Source organism: Neoarius graeffei, chromosome 3, assembly GCF_027579695.1.
Source record: "Neoarius graeffei isolate fNeoGra1 chromosome 3, fNeoGra1.pri, whole genome shotgun sequence".
Taxonomy (NCBI): Eukaryota; Metazoa; Chordata; class Actinopteri; order Siluriformes; family Ariidae; genus Neoarius; species Neoarius graeffei.
The window spans coordinates 89,606,672-89,629,140 of record NC_083571.1 but is presented as its reverse complement, the minus strand read 5'-3'; the positions used below and the strand labels follow the sequence as shown (position 1 = coordinate 89,629,140).

The window sequence follows — 22,469 nt, the reverse complement described above, 5'->3', positions numbered from 1 at the left end:
TGCTGAAGCTCTGGAACGAGGAGGTCCCCGTGGCGTTGGTGTCGGTAGTTCCGGAGAAGGCAGAGCTGGGGCCGGAGGTCCAAAAAGGGTCATTGGCATCTCGCACCTCTCCGGTCCCCTGTGGAGACCACCTCTCCCCGACCCAACTCACAGAGGTCGCCCAGTTGCAGGCCGAGTTTTCGGATGTGTTCTCGCCCGGTCGCACCAACCTCATAGAACACCACATAGAGATGCCCCCGGGGGTGGTAGTGCGTAGCCGTCCTTATAGATTACCCGAACACAAAAAAAAGGTGGTTCGGGAAGAACTTCAGGCCATGCTCTAAATGGGCATCGTCGAGGAGTCCCACAGTGACTGGAGCAGCCCGGTGGTCTTGGTTCCCAAGGCCGACGGCTCGGTCCAGTTCTGTGTGGACTATAGAAAAGTCAACGCGGTGTCTAAATTCGACGCGTACCCAATGCCTCGTATTGATGAGCTGCTCGATCGACTAGGCACGGCTCGTTTTTACTCAACACTGGATTTGACAAAGGGATATTGGCAGATCCCCTTGACTCCATTATCCCGGGAAAAAACGGCCTTTTCCACACCGTTCGGCTTACACCAGTTCGTCACACTTCCGTTTGGGCTGTTTGGGGTGCCCGCTACATTTCAGCGGCTGATGGACCGGATCCTCCGGCCCCACGCCACCTATGCGGCCGCTTACTTGGATGACATCATCATTTATAGTAATGACTGGCAGCGGCACCTGCAACGCCTGAGGGCCGTCCTTAGGTCGCTGAGGCGGGCGGGGCTCACTGCCAACCCAAAGAAGTGTGCGATTGGGCGGGTGGAAGTACGGTATCTGGGCTTCCACTTGGGTAACGGGCAGGTGCGTCCCCAAATTAATAAGACAGCAGCGATTGCGGCCTGCCCGAGGCCCAAGACCAAAAAGGGGGTGAGACAGTTCCTGGGGCTGGCTGGCTATTATCGTAGGTTTATACCTAATTATTCGGACGTCACCAGCCCACTGACTGACCTCACTAAAAAGGGGGCGCCAGATCCGGTCCAGTGGACGGAGCAGTGCCAGCGGGCTTTCTCTGAGGTAAAGGCTGCACTGTGTGGGGGGCCACTTTTGCACTCCCCTGACTTCTCTCTCCCTTTTTTGTTACAGACGGATGCGTCGGACAGAGGGCTGGGGGCCGTTTTGTCCCAGCAGGTGGGGGGAGAGGACCGCCCAGTATTATACATCAGCCGCAAGCTGTCGGTGCGTGAGGGGCGCTACAGCACCATCGAGAAAGAGTGTCTGGCGATCAAGTGGGCGGTCCTCGCCCTCCATTACTACCTGCTGGGGCGCTCTTTCACCCTCTGTTCAGACCACGCACCCCTCCAGTGGCTCCACCGCATGAAGGATGCCAACGCGTGGATCACCCGTTGGTATCTAGCGCTCCAACCTTTCAACTTCAAGGTGGTCCACAGGCCGGGGGCGCAGATGGTCGTGGCGGACTTCCTCTCCCGTCAAGGGGGGGGGGGGGGGGGAGTCGGCTGCGGGCCGGACGGGCGCCCGGCCTGAGTCGGGCGGTGGGGGTATGTGGCAGCGGGGGCGTGGTCAAGCGCCGGTCTGTGACAGGAGGGCGGAGTTGGGGAAGGTAAGTGGCAGAATCGCTTCACCTGAGTGTGATTAACCTGTTTTGTGTGTGTTCTCCCCAGTAAACCGCGCTATTTAAGGAGGGAGAGTGAGAGCAGAGGGGAACTCATCCCCGGACGAGACGCTGGTGTGTGTGTCTGTCTGTCTGTCTGTCTCTCGATTGAGGAAAAATATTGTTAGACTGAAAAGTGTGGCAATAAAAGCCTTTGTACCAACCTGATCTCTGTCCTGCCGTCCTCTGTGCTCCACCCACTCGTAAAGAACTGCCACATTAACATTCTATGACATTACAAGTAACTATAAACTGATAAAAAGTATGACGTCGTAGTTCAATAACTTGAAACGTTGCAATTGCGAACAAATTGTTATGGTGGAAGAGTTATAGGCATATAATAAAACACTTTGAGGGAGGCGTGCTGTTATAGAAAATAATCAACTTCCACATGGTAACAGTAACTCTGCTTCATCATACCACTGTGTCATTGATTATTTTCCTTTAACAGCATGACATGGAAAGTTTACATCTTACATCTTACATGGAACAATTAGTTAAATATCTAACGAGACCGCCAATGACGGTGTCGCTCACTCCGGCCCTGTCTAGTCCAGAAGGAATGATCTAAAGTGGGCCACCTTGCGCAATAAATGTTGCAAACTATATACAGTATATACAAGCTATATATAGAAGCTACAGTGATGCTTGAAAGTTTGTGAACCCTTTAGAATTTTCTATATTTCTGCATAAATATGACCTAAAACATCATCAGATTTTCACACAAGTCCTAAAAGTAGATAAAGAGAACCCAGTTAAATAAATGAGACAAAAATATTATACTTGGTCATTTATTTATTGAGGAAAATGATCCAAAATTACATATCTGTGAGTGGTAAAAGTATGTGAACCTCTAGGATTAGCAGTTAATTTGAAGGTGAAATTAGAGTCAGGTGTTTTCAATGAATCAAATGACAATCAGGTGTGAGTGGGCATCCTGTTTTATTTAAAGAACAGGGATCTATCAAAGTCTGATCTTCACAGCACATGTTTGTGGAAGTATATCATGGCACAAACAAAGGAGATTTCTGAGGACCTCAGAAAAAGCGTTGTTGATGCTCATCAGGCTGGAAAAGGTTACAAAACCATCTCTAAAGAGTTTGGACTCCACCAATCCACAGTCAGACAGATTGTGTACAAATGGAGGAAATTCAAGACCACTGTTACGTTCCCCACGAGTGGTCGACCAACAAAGATCACTCCAAGAGCAAGGCATGTAATAGTCGGCGAGGTCACAAAGAACCCCAGGGGAACTTCTAAGCAACTGAAGGCCTCTCTCACATTGGCTAATGTTAATGTTCATGAGTCCATCATCAGGAGAACACTGAACAACAATGGTGTGCATGTCAGGGTTGCAAGGAGAAAGCCACTGCTCTCCAAAAAGAACATTGCTGCTCATCTGCAGTTTGCTAAAGATCACGTGGACAAGCCAGAAGGCTATTGGAAAAATGTTTTGTGGACGGATAAGACCAAAATAGAACATTTTGCTTTAAATGAGAAGCATTATGCTTGGAGAAAGGAGAACACTGCATTCCAGCAGAAGAACCTTATCCCATCTGTGAAACATGGTGGTGGTAGTATCATGGTTTGGGCCCGTTTTGCTGCATCTGGGTCAGGACGGCTTGCCATCATTGATGGAACACTGAATTCTGAATTATACCAGCAAATTCTAAAGGAAAATCTCAGGACATCTGTCCATGAACTGAATCTCAAGAGAAGGTGGGTCATGCAGCAAGACAACGACCCTAAGCACACAAGTCATTCTACCAAAGAATGGTTAAAGAAGAATAAAGTTAATGTTTTGGAATGGCCAAGTCAAAGTCCTGACCTTAATCCAATCGAAATGTTGTGGAAGGACCTGAAGCAAGCAGTTCATGTGAGGAAACCCACCAACATCCCAGAGATGAAGCTGTTCTGTATGGAGGAATGGGCTAAAATTCCTCCAAGCTGGTGTGCAGGACTGATCAACAGTTACCGGAAACGTTTACTTGCAGTTATTGCTGCACAAGGGGAAGCAAAGGTTCACATACTTTTGCCACTCACAGATATGTAATATTGGACCATTTTCCTCAATAAATAAATGACCAAGTATAATATTTTTGTTTCATTTGTTTAACTGGGTTCTCTTTATCTACTTTTAGGACTTGTGTGAAAATCTGATGATGTTTTAGGTCATATTTATGCAGAAATATAGAAAATTCTAAAGGGTTCACAAACTTTCAGGCACCACTGTATATACACCCTAGGAATACCAACCTATTTGCCAAAAAGAATCCAAAATGGCGAGGAATTGACTGAGAAGAAGCAATTTTTGCTGAACTGCTTATTCAGGCTTAATTAGTCCATAACTTCATTCATAATTATAATTAAGAAAATCTGGGTAGAAGTTACATGCACCCTAGGTACCCTTATCTTCATGCCAGAAAGAATCAAAATCAGTGAAGAATTGAGGGAGAAGAAGCAATTTGTGTGGAAACTGCTCATTAGGACTTAACTACTCCATATCTTAATTATTAATTGCAATAATTCAAATTTGGGTAGAAGCCATATGCACCCCAGGCAGACCTACCTTCCTGCCAAAAAGAATAAAAATCAGTGGAAAAAAATGAGAGAGAAAAAGTGATTTTCATGAAATGTAGACAACGGATGGACGATGGACAACAGATGATGGAATAAGCTTATCGCCTGTCGGCCAGATGAGCTAATAACCTATGTTAGGTTTTGTCACTAGTACATACAGTGGTGCCTGAAAGTTTGTGAACCCTTTAGAATTTTCTATATTTCTGCATAAATATGACCTAAAACATCATCAGATTTTCACACAAGTCCTAAAAGTAGATAAAGAGAACCCAGTTAAACAAATGAGACAAAAATATTATACTTGGTCATTTATTTATTGAGGAAAATGGTCCAATATTACATATCTGTGAGTGGCAAAAGTATGTGAACCTTTGCTTCCCCTTGTGCAGCAATAACTGCAAGTAAACATTTCCAGTAACTGTTGATCAGTCCTGCACACCAGCTTGGAGGAATTTTAGCCCATTCCTCCGTACAGAACAGCTTCATCTCTGGGATGTTGGTGGGTTTCCTCACATGAACTGCTCGCTTCAGGTCCTTCCACAACATTTCGATTGGATTAAGGTCAGGACTTTGACTTGGCCATTCCAAAACATTAACTTTATTCTTCTTTAACCATTCTTTGGTAGAATGACTTGTGTGCTTAGGGTCGTTGTCTTGCTGCATGACCCACCTTCTCTTGAGATTCAGTTCATGGACAGATGTCCTGAGATTTTCCTTTAGAATTTGCTGGTATAATTCAGAATTCAGTGTTCCATCAATGATGGCAAGCCGTCCTGACCCAGATGCAGCAAAACGGGCCCAAACCATGATACTACCACCACCATGTTTCACAGATGGGATAAGGTTCTTCTGCTGGAATGCAGTGTTCTCCTTTCTCCAAGCATAATGCTTCTCATTTAAAGCAAAATGTTCTATTTTGGTCTTATCCGTCCACAAAACATTTTTCCAATAGCCTTCTGGCTTGTCCACGTGATCTTTAGCAAACTGCAGATGAGCAGCAATGTTCTTTTTGGAGAGCAGTGGCTTTCTCCTTGCAACCCTGACATGCACACCATTGTTGTTCAGTGTTCTCCTGATGATGGACTCATGAACATTAACATTAGCCAATGTGAGAGAGGCCTTCAGTTGCTTAGAAGTTCCCCTGGGGTTCTTTGTGACCTCGCCGACTATTACATGCCTTGCTCTTGGAGTGATCTTTGTTGGTCGACCACTCGTGGGGAACGTAACAGTGGTCTTGAATTTCCTCCATTTGTACACAATCTGTCTGACTGTGGATTGGTGGAGTCCAAACTCTTTAGAGATGGTTTTGTAACCTTTTCCAGCCTGATGAGCATCAACAACGCTTTTTCTGAGGTCCTCAGAAATCTCCTTTGTTTGTGCCATGATATACTTCCACAAACATGTGCTGTGAAGATCAGACTTTGATAGATCCCTGTTCTTTAAATAAAACAGGATGCCCACTCACACCTGATTGTCATTTGATTCATTGAAAACACCTGACTCTAATTTCACCTTCAAATTAACTGCTAATCCTAGAGGTTCACATACTTTTACCACTCACAGATATGTAATTTTGGATCATTTTCCTCAATAAATAAATGACCAAGTATAATATTTTTGTCTCATTTATTTAACTGGGTTCTCTTTATCTACTTTTAGGACTTGTGTGAAAATCTGATGATGTTTTAGGTCATATTTATGCAGAAATATAGAAAATTCTAAAGGGTTCACAAACTTTCAAGCACCACTGTAGGCCCTGACACAGGTTTCCATCTAGTATTTCCATATTAGAGATTTTTTCCAAGTAGAACTAAACAGGAAGCAAAGAACCCTTGAATAAGAAAAAAAAGTGTAAAAGAAGTCATTTTTCAGATGACATGCAAGCACTGACTTTTAATAACCTTCATGTAGATACTTGTTGTTTGTTTTATTGTCTCTAAACTACAGAGATTCAGGTGCTATATAAAGAACACAAGAACCACAGTTTGACTTCCTCTCCATTATTTCAGCAGAGTGAGGAAATGAGACTTGTTTTGAACATATTTTCAGCTTTTCTTTTACACCTTGAGATTCATAATGCAGAATTCGATGGTGTATTCTCTCACCCATGCAAGTGTTCCTCAACTCTCAGAATCACATTCACAGGTCCTGCTTCACATCTGAGCCTCAAAACACAACTCGACTACACCACACCCACACATTATTTATATATATATATATATATATATATATATATATATATATATATATATATATATACAAACAAAACAAAACAAAGCCAAATAAAACAATAGAGAGATGGAGTCCCCAAAGACACTACCAACTCAAAGACATATATACAAGTCTTTTAAGGGTAAGCGATGGTAGATCTGTCAAAAAATAGATGGGCACACCACACATACAGTAAGGGCAGAAAGTGAGATGTACAACCCCGATTCCAAAAAAGTTGGGACAAAGTACAAATTGTAAATAAAAATGGAATGCAATAATGTGGATCACGTGACCCGCATGCGACACGAGGGGCAAGACTCTGGGTATATTGGGGAGGAACCAAGGAACCGATCATGTAGCGTGTAGCATTGTAGAAGGGAAGAAGACCACCTCATTTGCTGTTTTTATTTGAGTATATGTTAATTTACCATGCAAACATCAAATAATAAAACATGAGTATAAGGGAATAACACATTTTATTACATTGTAAAAAATCCCAATGAAATAGCCCAACAGTTTGAGCACTGAAACACACTTTGACTCTGACCCTTTTGGTGCATGCGCCACACTGCGCAGGACTGACAGAACCCCCTCCCAAAGAGCTCCATCTGGGAGCGAAAATCCATCATACGGGGCCCCGGTGGGGGTTCGGGCTCAGGATACTACTTAGGTTCTTGGCTAGGAGTCGGCTTGATCGCGGGACTTGACGTGGACTCTGGCTCTGAAGACGACTCTGGACTGGACTCGGGCCCTGTAGAGGGCTCTGGACTGGATTTGGGTACATGCTCGGGCTCTGAAGACGACTCTAGACCGGACTTAGGCTCTGGAGATGGCTCGAGACCGGACTCTGGAGTAGACATGGATGCTGGCTCTGGCACTGGAGTAGACATGGATGCTGGCTCCAGCACTAGCTCTGGAGTAGACGCGGACGCTGGCTCTGGCACTGGCTCTGGAGTAGACACGGACGCTGGCTCCAGCACTGGCTCTGGCTCCACCTCTGGTATGGGAACAGGTGCTGACAAAGGAACAGGCTCAGGTGCTGGCACAGGAACAGGCTCAGGTGCTGGCTCTGGCTGAGAAACCAGCTCAAAAGAGACACCTCCTCTGCTGTTTCTACTTCAGCCACTAGGGAGAGCTCTGGAGCAACGGCCTCCTCATTTGAGTAAGCTACTGGAGTGGTTGCCTTTTGGAGGTGCTCTAGAGCAACAACCTCCTCAACTGCGTCGACCATAGGAGGGAGCTCTGGAGCGCCAGCCTCCTCAGGTGGGTCAGCCTCTGGCATGATTGCCCCTCCCCAAAAATTTTCATGGGGTTCCTTCCTTACTAAGGATTCAAAAATAAACTTTAGCATGGCAAAGAAAGTCTGAGAGTTACAAAGACACGGGTGTTCAACCCAAATCAGATAGTCCACCCATCTGCATGCTCATCCAGAAATGAATGTCAGTACAAAGCTTACCCAGATGGGTTCAGATGGCTTGGGCTCCTGGAGGTTCTCGTAGAAGAGATCACACTGCAGCTTGAATCCCATAGGGTGATATATCCCATAGTAGACTGCCGGGGGACTCCAGTCAGTCTTCAGACGAACATATGAGGTGAGTGGCAGGGGCAGGGAAACCCGGAAGTGGCGTGGGATCATGTATTGAAACACTTCCGCTACATCCATTTTGGCAAAGTATTCTGTCAGATGCACGAGGGAGGCGGATGTATGTGCAGAAGTGTTTATTAATATTAAGTGCAATCTATACATAAAGTGCATGAAACACACACAAGAGCAAACAGTCCAAATCGGCAGGCAAGGTCATGAATGAGAAAACAGGCAAAGGGTCAATTGAGGTGCAAACAGGATGTCAGAGGCAAGACAAGAATGAGAACTAGAACCAGGAACAGGAGTCGAGAAACCAGGAAAACCACAAACATGGGAAACAAGGCTCGGTAATGTGCACTGAACGTGGCATGATACTTCCCATCATCCTTGCATCAGCGCAATCCTTAAATAGCCCAACACTTAGTTCATTTATATAAAATCATCTATAGCGCTTATCCTTCAGGTCGCGGGGGGTAGGCTGGAACCAATCCGAGCTAACTTCAAGCGAGAGGCAGGGCACACCCTGGGCAGGACACCAATCTATTGCAGGACTAACACAGAGATGAACAACCATTCATACTATGTAAGAATATAATACCTCTGACACTTTACCTCCCTAGTGTCAACTCCACACACAGTAAATAGTTAAAATGATCACTGTAGATTTTTTTTTTTTTTTAATCATGGCTGTCATGGCTGCAGCTGTAACAGTTATTCTAGCTTAATCAATGCTTTCCACCATAATGACTCTAACAACCATAATACTCAGTTTGCGTGAAAATTCATCAGCTGGCTAGACTGGCTATTTGCCTTGACTGACTAACCCAAACAAAATGGTGGATCATGCATAAGACACTGTGTCATGACATTACATTCCTAAGCCCAATTACTTGCCTGTCACAGCCTTCAGATTAATCCCCATGGTTGAGGATGCAGCACAACCCATGTTATAAAATGTTCTTCTGCATGTGCCTCACAGTAATATTTTTGTACAAAGGAGCATGAAATTCTAAAATCTTACCTTCTGTATGTAGCTTAACAGAAACAGTATTAAAGTCCAAAAATTAACATGGGATAGCTTTTGTCTGCACATAAGCAAGTTTCTTTTGATACAGGATGGTCATTTCATGTGTGAGTAATGTCTATGATCTCATCCTCAAAAACAGATAATTAGACACAGTTTTCCAGTTCGTTCATTCTCTCTCTCTCTCTCTCTCTCTCTTTAATATCATTTTATGTATGGGTCTGTGTGTGCTTGGGTTAAAACTGTAATTTATTTACGTTCTTAATGAATCCCTGTGGGAGCTTTAATGCCCCAAGAACAGCTTCTCTTCAGGCAAAATCCATTTAGTCAAAACAATTGTCCTGTAGTACCTCATTCTGGAAAAGTGCTCTTTCAAAATACTGTTTAGAAGAAGGAACTATTCATTACATAAACTTTAAATTCACTTAATTAGTGAACAACCTAGTTTTGTTTGTTATAGAGGCAAAACTAAGATTAATTTTCGCAATTATATACATGTTCAGTTGAAACATTTGTTCTATCCACTGAAACATTATGTGCTGTTATATTTTATATTTCATACAGAGTGAAAAAAACAAAGCATGATTTTTAAGCAATTAGCTGATGCAGAATACAATATGCTGTTTTGACATAAAACAGTAGAGAGGGATAAGATTTATTATTACATTTATTATTAACTTGGTCTTGTTGTTCTACACCACAAACCAGTCTAGTAGAGGAAGGGGGGGGGGGGGGGGGGTATTATTTAGCTAGGCCTTCTAATTCATGCTCAAGGTATGATGTTGCCTTTTAAATATTTGTGATGAGCACCTAAAAAACAATTGTGACACTGACCAGTGATGACACTGTGCTGGCCATTTGCAAGTATTTTTAAGGTTCCTTTGCGTCACCATGTGTGTATGTGCATACATGTATGGGGTATTTTATTTCACTAGCACTTTTATGACATTTCTGGAGCAGCATGGTTAAGCTTGGTGTCTATGGTGCATGAACGTTACTTATTCAAACCAAAACCACAGGTTAATGTTCTGTACAGAAGTCAACTCTGCATGTGTACCTGACCTTTACAATGGAGGGAAAATGTTCACATTTTACTCAGAACCCTGAGTAAACTTTGATAGGAAATACTGCTCTTTGGAAAGTCTAGTGTTGCAAAAGAAACCAGCATATGATTTATGAGGAAGTTTCTCAATGCCATTTTTGCTGATGCCACAGAATCCAGAAATGTCTAATATCACTTCCCATTCTGATTCCTCCAATCACTTTATCCAAGCTGTAACTGTAACCAAGCGTTCAGGGTTTAGCTACTTTTAATTTTTCTGATTTAGTAGGACCAACATGGCTGGGCTTAGGTCATCAGCACTGCTAACAGTACTCATACTCACTTTTAGAAGCTTTGAAGGGGTGACCCAGCCTGGATCCTGTAGGCTTGTGTGTGACCCTTTCCAAGGCCAGAGTAGCACACACGAGCTGGGAGCAAATGGCCTGGTCATTCCCCTCTCTTCTTCTGGAGGGGGTCCTATGGGTCCTGCAGGGCCACCAGGAAAAGCAGGACCTCCTGGACCACCTGGACCTCAAGGGCAGGGATATCTTGCAAAGGGACCAGTGGCCTTTTACGCAGCACTGAAGGAAGACTTCGGAAAAGAAGACATTCTGAAGTTCAGAACAGTGATGACAAATTTGGGTGACCGCTATGACTCCTCAACTGGAACTTTCACATGCAAGTTAGCTGGCGTGTACCACTTCAGTTACCACATAGTGAAGAATGGACTTAGCGTCAGGGCTGACTTGGTGCTCAACGACCACAAGGTATTTCTGTCCCCTACTTAGCAATGGGTGTCATGCTTTGATTTTATTTTTAAAATTCCCAATATAACTCATCTTCACTGTGTTATTATAATGATAATTAATATTACTGAACATACACACTAACCCACTCAAGAATGAATGCAAATATGAAAACAAAGGTAACATCACATGGACTAAAACTGCATTTTCATTTAGTGTAATATATATATATATATATATATATATATATATATATATATATATATATATATATATATTTACATTTATGAAATTCACCTTTCCTCTGAACACAAGAGACATGTCCAAAATCACCAATGAACAAAGATTCACAAAGAAATGTCAACTAAAGTAACTAGGTACTTATTGAATAACTTTGTTTGCATGCATGCATATGTATGTGTGTGTGTAGATTGTGGCGAGTGCTGTGGCAGTAGACGCACTTCACACCGACACGGCCAGCAACAGTGCAGTGTTGCAATTGAGAGATGGTGATCGGGTGTATGTGCGCCTGAACAAGAGTGACAGCACATTTAAGGATACACAGAACCTCTTCAGCACCTTTTCTGGCCACTTGCTGTACGAGCTTTGAGACATGCTGTTACAGTTTTCCAGCTTACTGGCTTGCTTGCTGAAACTGAAGTGCATTCCATGCCTCTAACCAGTTATCTCTGCCTTTGTACTAGAAAGCATTGTATTCATCCCAGTTTTTTCATTGAAATAAAGGAAAGCTTTGTTACGATGTTCCAAGAATTTTTTGTTCCCTTGCTGGAATTAATTCTGCGATTAATCTACAAGGTCGAGACCTTGGCAACACATTTCACAGGACAAGAAGACAATCACACACAGACAACTGGAACAGAAAATACACAGAATACCTACACATATACAATTGCTAAATTGTTTATAAAAGTTAAGGCCAAGTCACTGATCGTTGAAACTGAAGTGCATTCCATGCCTCTAACCAGTTATCTCTGCCTTTGTACTAGAAAGCATTGTATTCATCCCAGTTTTTTCATTGAAATTACATTATAGATGAGAATGTCAAACCGCACACATTTTGCACGACTTCCTCACCAACATGTGCTTCGAATTGAAGCAATACAAACCACCACAGCTACTGCTGCATTCTGCTCCAAAGCACTCTACAATAGGGTTGCCACCATTCAGAAATGAAAATAAGGGACGCCCACCACGGCTCCTTGGGGCCATGACCACCACGGGCACGACTCCCATGGGGTGGGGTGCCTGCAGCAGTGGTATGTTTTATTTTGTAGGTGTTTTTAGTAAAGGAGTGATCAAGAAAGCAATTACTCATACTTAAAGCTTGAAATGCTTTATTGCCAATGCTATAAAAATGTATAATGTACAAGTGGGCAACAATTAACTTTTAAAATATAATCTAAATATATTGAGAACTTAATATCACTGTAAATGTAAGTGCATAACTGTTCTTGGTGTAGGGACTCTCTTTGTGAACCTTGGGGACATTTTTACTTAGAGAGGAAAAAGAGAACAAAAAACAACAAAAACACAACAAACATGTCTCATTATCTCATCTCATTATCTCTAGCCGCTTTATCCTGTTCTACAGGGTCGCAGGCAAGCTGGAGCCTATCCCAGCTGACTATGGGCAAAAGGCGGGGTACACCCTGGACAAGTCGCCAGGTCATCACAGGGCTGACACATAGACACAGACAACCATTCACACCTACGGTCAATTTAGAGTCACCAGTTAACCTAACCTGCATGTCTTTAGACTGTGGGGGAAACCGGAGCACCCGGAGGAAACCCACGCGGACACGGGGAGAACATGCAAACTCCGCACAGAAAAGCCCTCGCCGGCCACAGGGCTCGAACCCGGACCTTCTTGCTGTGAGGCGACAGCGCTAACCACTACACCACCGTGCCGCCCCAACAAACATGTATGTCTGCTTATTCAAGAATGCAGAAAACAAGAAAGTGCAAAACATTACTCCTTCCCTCAACAGTCCTGAGTTCATCAGGAACTGTTGTGTTTCTCTTGTCTGTGGAGTAGACCAGATTTAAACAATCAACAGATTTCCCTCACTTCTTTTTCCAAGTGTACTTCTTGTTACTCCTTGCTGCACTGAGTAACTCTTTGTCTTTCAAAGTGCTGTTGTAAAACTCTGAACAGGACTGCTCAAAGTTTAGAATGATCAGGAGCTCACTCCTTATGAGCTCCATGGAGCACCTGTTCCTGCAGTCACTCCATTTGTTGGCCATTCTTGAAAATACCCTTTCCACATATCCAGTGGATGCTGGGATGCTCAAGATGTGGCTGATGACAGACAGCACGTGAGGCAGGTCAGCTACTTGAAAGAGAGCCACCCACCTGGCAACCACACCTTTGGACTTCCATTCATCCTCAGCATCTTCTTTGAGCCTCTTCAGAATGGGCTTTGCCTCTTCCCACTCACGTCTGTATTTTTGTAAGCATTTACGCTTTTGAGGACGTGGTGGAGTCCCGGGTGCAGCAGACATTTTTAAAAGGCCCGGGTTTTTTGAGCAGCGCCGGTGTGTGTTGTCTGTCCCTAGGCAACCGTGACAGCGCCACATGCAGTGACACAGGCAGCCAGGCACAGACGCACAGAGCGTGACACAGAGTGGAGGGGTTTGTGTCCTGGGTAGATCCCACAACATAGTATTTCCTGTTTTATTTTGTTCGTTATTGTTAGATTTAGTGTTGATATGTGTGAGACAGACATGTGTATTGGACATTTATGAAAATACGGAACAAATCGCGTCCCGTATCGGTTCAATATGGGACACAAGATTTAATTGCCAAATAAGGGACGATTCCGTATTTTACGGAACGGGTGGCAACCCTACTCTACATACAGATTGCCTCTTAATAGTGTCATCACTCGTTACAGATAACAGCGGTTAAGTACGTGTGCTCTTCTCTGCCTCAATGCTCCTCTGAGATTTATGGTTTCACACTAAAATAGGGTTTGAACCTGTGTGAATGGAAAACGCTTATTCTGAACCTTCGCCCATGGCTGTTATCTTGCATTCTGTACTCAGTCATTTTACTCTGCTAATACTGAACATCATGAAAATCACTTTCAGGGAATGAACCAGACAACAGTGGCCAGGACTTTGTTTACTAAAAGGGAACTTTTCATGAGAAGGCTTTCTTCATCTACAAACTCCATAAAACCGTAACCATTATTTGTCATTTTTACTGCAGTGCAGGGACAGCCGCCATGCCCATAACCATGGTAACCCTTTCACAACCAGTTTGAACACACCAATCTCTGTACTCGACGCCATGCTCTATCTCCGCCCCTTCCTCTGACTCCCTGTAATGGTATTGGACAGAGGCGATGGCGGATACCAGGTACAGTGACGTCACGACTGCTTTAAACTCGCGGCAGGACCGAAATTCTCTCGCTCTCTGGTAGTGATGGGAAGTTCGGCTCTTTTGGCATGGCTCCCAAACGGCTCTTAATTTATTATCATCTGTAGCCTCATATTTTAGCCTAACTTGGCAAATATGAATGCTTTGTGTGTTGATTAACCCTTTTGCATTTAGTGTTTTTATGAGAAGCCTTATAATTGCCTAATTTTGTGTATTTGTTCTGTTGCAAAAGCAGGGATTCTTACTTTTGTTTAATATTTTAATTTCAATTTAACACAAAACAAATCCACAGAACAGAACTAGATGCTGCTTCGTTTACAGGTCAGTCATATTTACGTGTTTTTGCGACGCACTCGCATTCTCCTCCTCACCGCCGTCTACTGACTCACTCACTGACGGGACCGGACAGACGCTCCACCTGACTGTCGTGTCTGTCCCCCTCTCTGTTTTCACATAATGGTATGATCCTATATCCTCACATGTCTGTGAAGATTCTCAGTCATCCAGATAGTAAACTGTGGGTGGTAAAAGAGAGCAACTGGACTTGCTTGAAGACGTTTCACCTTTCATCCGAAAGGCTTCTTCAGTTCTGTCTGACTAAGGCCCTGTCCACACGGCAATGGATTCAGGTGAATCTGATAAAATTGTTTATCGTTTCGGCCTGGCATCCATACGGCACCGGCGTTTTGGGTGCCCCAAAACGGTATTTTTTGAGAATGGGTTCCAGAGTGGAAAAATCTGGCAATGGCGCCGTTGCGAAGTCGTCTGGATGAGTAGAACGGATTTGTTTACGATGACGTCACAACCACATGACTAGAACAAGCAGCACTCTCGCTGTTTTGTATGAACCACTGCATTGCATTCACTTTTGTATAAAGCTTTTCTTTTAAATAAACAAGTAACTGAACCATTTCTTGAATTTATTTTTTTATTGGATAAGACTCAAAATGTTCACACACAATATAAAAAGTTATATAAAAATGCTTTTCAAAATGTTCACACACAATAAGAAAATTAAGTTATATAAAACTATGCACACTAATAAAACTAATTTGTACACACAGAAGGCATGATTTCCTCGCGTAGTCGCAGCCATCTTCTTCTTGTTGTTGTTTGTTCCTGTGAGTATTTCACGCCGGGTAGAAGAAGGGGTTTATGCGCATGCGTCCTACTTCTTCTATTGTTCTGGTGTCTCCGATGGGACCGTCTTACAGCGCAAGTAGAGGTGTGGCATGTGTATTGCATCGTTTTCAGCAAGCATTGCATTGCCATATGTACCTGATATTTTACTGATCCGTTGCCCATGTGGACGCGATATTTTTTAAATAAAATCTCATTGCCGTTGTCGTGTGGATGTAGCCTAATACGGAGTATCAGGTATTTATCCTCTCATGGATGAAAAGCAATCCTAAGGTGTTGTTGACTCTCTAGGCCGTTCACACCCAGCCCCCAGTGAACGACACCTTAGGATTACTTTTCATCCATGAGAGGATAAATACCTGATACTCCCTATTAGTCAGACAGAACTGAAGAAAGGTAATATCATCATTCTTAGTCATCCAGGTCATAGTAAATTGTGGGTGGTAAAAGAGAGCAACTAGACTTGCTTGAAGACGTTGCACCTCTGAACTGAGTCATCGGCATACAATAACAATTTGCAGTTTACAGCAGAGGTAATACCTCTGATATTACCTCTGCTGTAAATTCCAAATTGTTATTGTATGCCGATGACTCTGCACTTATCAGACCCTCCAGGATTTCGTGATGTTGCAATTTGCAACTTCAACGCAAATTCAACCAATCCCCATGAATTCAGGGCAGTGTTGCAATTATATCCAATCACCACAACCTTCCCGCAAATTTGACCAATCGTTGGCGTCATCTTGAGGTGACGTCAACAAACTACCTTCCGCCTTACTTCCGTGTATTGAGGTTTTTCACACACGTGACCAAGTCATGTGATGCATCGTTAGGTTGCCATTTTGGACGTCACGGCTCAAATCAGTTTGAATGCGAGGAAGGTGACAAACGAAAAACATAAAAGAAAAAGGAGCGAGATGCAGAAAACACCTTCACTATCCAGCGACGTAGGGCATTTACAGGGCGAGCAGAGGGAGAGGTATTTGCAAAAATTGAGGTTAGCAGGCTTAGAGAACGACGTTTACTTGCTTCCACCAGGATTGTTCACTGACGTACGGAAGTACACGAAGCCCTCGTCTTTACCTGACTTCGGCCCACATGATCTGTATACCTATGTCGTTAAAAACCCATCGCCATACACAGGTATTGATCTGAAAGCGTATAAGAGTTTGGATGCCTACAAATATTTTGTGTCAGGCTGGGTAACATGCCTACATCAGTGGGTCGTCCCTGGAGCCAGTGGTCGCCATCTTATTACAGCTAAGGTTTGTTCACATTTTCATTTACTTTCGGTCCTCAGGATAAACAAAATGTTATTAAATGTCATTGAAATAACTTCTTAGTCTGTTGAGACATGGCCCGTTATAAATTTGCTGTTACCAGGCAATGACCAAGAACTGTATTATTAGGGTCGGTGTCTGTGTTGTAGCAGTGTACTAGCAGCTAGCTGTTAGCACTAGCTAATGTCATCAACATAGTAGCTAGTATTTACGTTCAGTCATTTGGATGACTGTTAAAACCTTTCAGTCTCAAGTTTTTCCTTTACTGTATTTACTAGTTTACTGTAATTATGATCCGGCAGCTATTTACACCGGATCCAGTGTAAATAGCTGCCGGAGCGCGCTGCTTAATTTGAGGGGGAGCAAGCTGGAGCGCGCTCCAGAACCTCAGCCGGAGCACTCCGGGAGCAAGCCGGAGCGTGCTGCTTAATTTGAGGGGGAGCAAGCCGGAGCGCGCTCCGGCAGCTATTTACACTGGATCCGGTGTCTGTAACATGTTTTTTTTCAAGCTGGTTCTCCCTCTCTGTCTGCAGCGTTAGTATGTAGCTTGACCTTCAAAATGGCGGACACCGGGGCGTCACGTGACCCTGTGACGTCAGGTGAAAAACCTCAATACGTTCAAGAGAAGCAGCATGTGATGTGCGAGTCAGTGTTTATCTAGGCTTAAATTCTGTTACTGAAAGTGTGTTATGTTTACAGTGAAGGACTGTGTGCACTTTACATTATTTTTTTTACTTAATACAAGAAATTAATGGATGCCGACATTTTTGATAAAATGGTATTTTATTTTCCATTGTTTAGGCAGCTTCAGCATCATACTGTGAGATTCTGTTCAAATTGTTTTTTTTTCTTCTATGCAGCCTGAGCCAATTATTTTATTAGTTTATAATTATTGTTTAATTTAGTCTTCAGGAGAGACTGCCTGCACACAGTACTAGTATTAATAGTTTTTTTTTCTTACATGAAAGCTGAGGCATTTATATTATATTTTAAGGTACAGTAACTTCATGTTGTGCTGTGAGGTTCTATGCACTTTAACTTTTGAACCAACAGGTGCATTTGGATAAGTAAAGCCTATTTCTCTGCATTTTTGTAGTCCTGGTAATCTTTTATATTGGTAAAGTTGTTTTATAGGACCATTTCTCAGTGTCTTTGTTATTTTAATCAATAGTTTTTCAGTAATAACTTAATATTTAACATATCACTCAATTTTAATCACAAAAAGAGAAAATCGCAACAATTTCTCGCAACTTTCACTTCCTCCCGCAATGTAAGCAACAAAAACCTAAAAAATACCGCAACTTTCATCGCAATTTTTTGGAAAACCCCCCGCAACATCAGACATTTTAGCCCGCAACAATCACAAAAAAGGCCTGCGAAATCCTGGGGGGAGTGACTTATAGTTGCAGATAAGAGTTCAGAGGTAATTCAACATAGATTATCCAGGGAGTTAGAATCAATCAGAGAATGGCTGATTGACAATAGATTATCCCTGCATTTATAGGCAAAACGGAGTCCATTCTCTTCGCTTCGAAGAGTAAACTCAGCAAAATTAAATCTATTCAGGTGCAGTGTGATGGAAATGTGCTTGCAAGTCGCTCGCATGTCAAATATTTGGGCCTTACTCTAGATCAATCTCTGAATGGAGAGGCTATTGTGGACAATATAGTTAGAAAGTCGAATGCAAAATTGAAGTTTCTGTATCGGCAGGCTAAACATATTAGCCAGGAAACTAGGAGACTGTTTGTCTTGTCTCTTATCCAGTGTCACTATGACTATGCCTGTACGTCATGGTACTTGGGTTAACGAAGAAGTACAAAGATAGACTTCAAGTTTCCCAAAACAAAATTATACGATTTCTTTTGGATGCACCGTCCAGAACACATGTTGGTGCTGTAGAGTTCAATCAGGTCAAAATGCTACCAGTCCAAATGCGCGCTACCCAACTCAAGCTGAACCTTGTATTCAAAATTATGCATAATATGGCCCCTAATTATTTATCAGATCAGTTCAGCTTGGTTCAAAATTTACACTCAATGAATACAAGATCAAGTGCTACCTCCCTGCAGATACCTCGTGTCAAATCATTTGGTAAGTCATCATTTGTTTATACATCCATTAAAGCATTCAATAATCTGCCATCTGACATAAGATCATGTAGAACATTAACTAATTTTAAATTTGCTGTTAAGCATCATTTTTTTAGTGAATTGTATCGCCAGGAATTGAGCACTTTTTTGTATTTTTAGATAGGTCCTTTTTCTGTTTTCCCTGTCATTTTTGTAATCTTATAGTTTTTTTCTGTCATTATTTAGGTCTAGTCTATATTCTAAGTATATTATTTTATAATATTTTTGCTATTTTTTGTATTTTTATTATTATTATTTACAGTATTGTTTTTTTTCCCGTTATTATTATTATAATATAGCGCTAACCTCTACACCACCGTGCCTCTACACCACCGTGCGGCACGGTGGTGTAAAGATTAGCACTGTCGCCTCACAGCAAGAAGGTTCCGGATTCGAGCCCAGCGGCGAGGGCCTTTCTGTGTGGAGTTTGCATGTTGTCCGCGTGGGTTTCCTCCGGGTGCTCCGGTTTCCCCAACAGTCCAAAGACATCACGGGCGATTGCTCTAAGATAATGAAGGAGGCTCAGCCTCCTCTAAAAATGATGAACATCGTGTAGGATGAATTGCGCTAGGCTTATGTTATAGCCGACCTTATAACATTGCTATTTCAGATCCAGAATCATAGAAATATATGTGCTCAACCCAACTACAGTGCGAAATCATTCCGTTATAACTTTCCCCAGTTCGCCTAATGTGTGCATGAGTTTTTCCCCCTCGTGACAGCGCGATGCAGCCCAGCCTCAGTGGATTGGGAGCTATGTGCTTGTCAATCTCAAAATGCAATACAAATTGGACAAATACTGCGAAAATGCCCGCCCACGGAGTCTCACGGACTCCCAGCCTCAATGGACTTCAACGGCATTTGGGAGCGATGCGCTTTTCAATCTCAAAATGCAAGACGATTATTGGACAAATACTGCGAAAATGCCCGCCCACAGACTCCAAGCCTCACATGGGAGGGACATGGCAGTTTCCGCGAGGAGACTGGTGATTGGTGAAAGCGGCCGGATATTTTCTTTGATTGACAGCTCGTTTCAACTATAGACGGGCAGCACAGTGTTGCCAGATTGGGCGATTTACCGCCCAATTGGGCGGTTTTAAGTGCATTTTGGCGGGTTTTGAACATATTTTAGGCTGGATAACGTCAGCAGTATCTGGCAACATCAGTTCAGTCCCATGCAGATTCGCAAGTGCTGTGGTGTATTGTAAGAGATCGGCTTACATTTCAATTTCATTCATTACATACGGTTTGTACCAGCTTTTTTAGTTTGTATATATTTTCATTGTAAATAAAGTGTAAATATAGTGTTGTCAAGTTTGCTATCTTAGTTCCAGAAATTTCATTTATTTGAGTGACTGAACTTGAACTTGAGGGGGCTAGTCAGCTAGCAAGAAAGCTGCGCACGGATGCCAAGCATTGCTGATTTAATTTTGGCGAAGCCATTTGCCAGTCTTCCTTTCGAGGAAAAAATTTAAATTAAAGAGCAGGGTAGACCAGGGCTTTTCAAAGTGTGGGGAGCGCCCCCCCTGGGGGGCGCCAGAGTTCTTCAGGGGGGGCACAACGTGAGAGACAAAATGGATCGATTTTTAGTACCTAAAGCTACAGGGAGTGAGGAGACGGCCAAGCAAAAAAACAGAGCCTCCAGGATGTTGCGATTTGCAACTTCAGCGCAAATTCAACCAATTCCCGCGAATTCAGGGCGGTGTTGCAATTATATCCAATCACCGCAACTTTCCCACAAATTTGACCAATCGTTGGCGTCGTCTTGAGGTGACATCGACAAACTACCTTCCGCCTTACTTCCGGATGTCTATGTTCAAGAGAAGCAGCATGCGCGCAGTGTTGCCAGATTGGCGGTTTCAAGTGCATTTTGGCGGGTTTTGAATATATTTTGGACTGGAAAACGTCAGCAGTATCTGGCAACATTGCATGATGTGCGAGTCAGTGTTTATGTAGGCTTAAATTCTGTTACTGAAAGTGTGTTATGTTTACAGTGAAGGACTGTGTGCACTTTATTTTTTTTTTACTTAATACAAGAAATTAATGGATGCCAACATTTTTGCCAAAATGGTATTTTATTTTCCATTGTTTAGGCAGCTTCAGCATCATACTGTGAGATTCTGTTCCAATTTTTTTTTTCTTCTATGAAGCCTGAGCCATTTATTTTATTAGTTTATAATTATTGTTTAATTTAGTCTTCAGGAGAGACTGCCTGCACACGGTACTAGTATTAATAGTTTTTTTTTTCTTACATGAAAGCTGAGGCATTTATATTATATTTGAAGGTAACTTCATGTTGTGCTGTGAGGTTCTATGCACTTTAACTTTTGAACCAACAGGTGCATTTGGATAAGTAAAGCCTATTTTTCTGCATTTTTGTAGTCCTGGTAATCTTTTATATTGGTAAAGTTATTTATAGGACCATTTCACAGTGTCTTTGTTTTTTTAATCAATAGTTTTTCAGTAATAACTTAATATTTAACATATCACTCAATTTTAATCACAAAAAGAGAAAATCGCAACAATTTCTCGCAACTTTCACTTCCTCCTGCAATGTAATCGCAACAAAAACCTAAACACCGCAACTTTCATCGCAATTTTTTTGGAAACCCCCGCAACATCAGACATTTTAGCCTGCAACAGTCACAAAAAAGGCCCGCGGAATCCTGGGGGACTGGAAAAAGAAGGAAGTATGACCACGATTAGTTAAAGTTTGGATTTTCATGGACTGGATCTGAAGATGCTCCACTGCCACAGTGTGTTGTCTGCCAAGAGGTGCTAGCTAACGATGCTATGAGATGTTTAAAATGTGTAAAACAAAATGTTTTAAAAAGCAAAGATGTTTAAAATGTGAAAAAGAAAAAAATAATGTGTACAACAACCATTTTTTTTTAAATATGAATGGAACATTAAGTATAGCAACAACAAAAATTGTAAGGGGGGGCGCTGTTGTTTATTTGCTCTCCGAGGGGGGGCTGACTCTCCCACACTTTGAAAACCCCTGGGGTAGACCAACGCCTCAATTTGACTTGGTGAAAAAGGTAGGGAATAATACTGTTGGGGTCAAATTTTATTATATGTAGATTATGATCAGAATATGAACCAGAATCAGTAGGTTGAATAAGGATACAGATATATGTAGTATGTAGAATATTAGTGAAAAATATTAATTCTCCTTATTCTGATGAAACGACCAAACGACCTTAGTCCGGCCGGGCATTGGGCAATGTTTGGGAACATTTTGTTTATGAATGTGTATTTTGAATGTGTATTTTGAAAACAGAGTCTGAAGGTCTGTCTTAAGTGTCAGACCACACTCAGAAATAGTAGAATTAAAGTTCATGATCATGCTTATTCATTCAGTTGAATCTTAGGTCATGGCTTCACAAAGGCTATGAAATATACTGAAATATATTGAAATATACTATGGTAATGATTAATGTTAGTTTTATAGACCCCGTAATTAATGAATGCATTCCGTGATTAATGTTAGTTTCATAGTTTCTAGATTAGTTTCATAATGACATTATAATTATAATTAAGATCTTATGATTCTAAGGATTTTTAGTTTAAGAGCATTAACCTAATTTAGTTATAAGTTTAATCCTGTTAGTTGTTTAATTGTCCTCTCTCTTTCAGACATATTCTCGTGGTT

At 42.2% G+C, this 22,469-nt stretch overlaps 1 protein-coding gene across 1 annotated transcript; it reads left to right on the top strand.

The window, feature by feature from the left end:
* Positions 1-10,342: 10,342 nt before the first annotated feature.
* On the top strand, positions 10,343-11,619 carry si:dkey-5n18.1 (uncharacterized protein LOC570444 homolog). Its single transcript, XM_060916083.1, has 2 exons — positions 10,343-10,883; positions 11,293-11,619. Exons 1-2 carry the CDS (start codon positions 10,413-10,415, stop codon positions 11,470-11,472), a joined length of 651 nt encoding a protein of 216 aa, XP_060772066.1. The 5' UTR covers positions 10,343-10,412; the 3' UTR covers positions 11,473-11,619.
* Positions 11,620-22,469: the final 10,850 nt, after the last annotated feature.

Excerpts from the sequence above, each read along its gene's own strand:
- si:dkey-5n18.1 (XM_060916083.1), top strand. The coding sequence starts at position 10,413 with ATGGCTGGGCTTAGGTCATCAGCACTGCTAACAGTACTCATACTCACT. Across the intron at positions 10,884-11,292 it reads TGGTGCTCAACGACCACAAG|ATTGTGGCGAGTGCTGTGGC; the intron begins GTATTTCTGTCC and ends GTGTGTGTGTAG.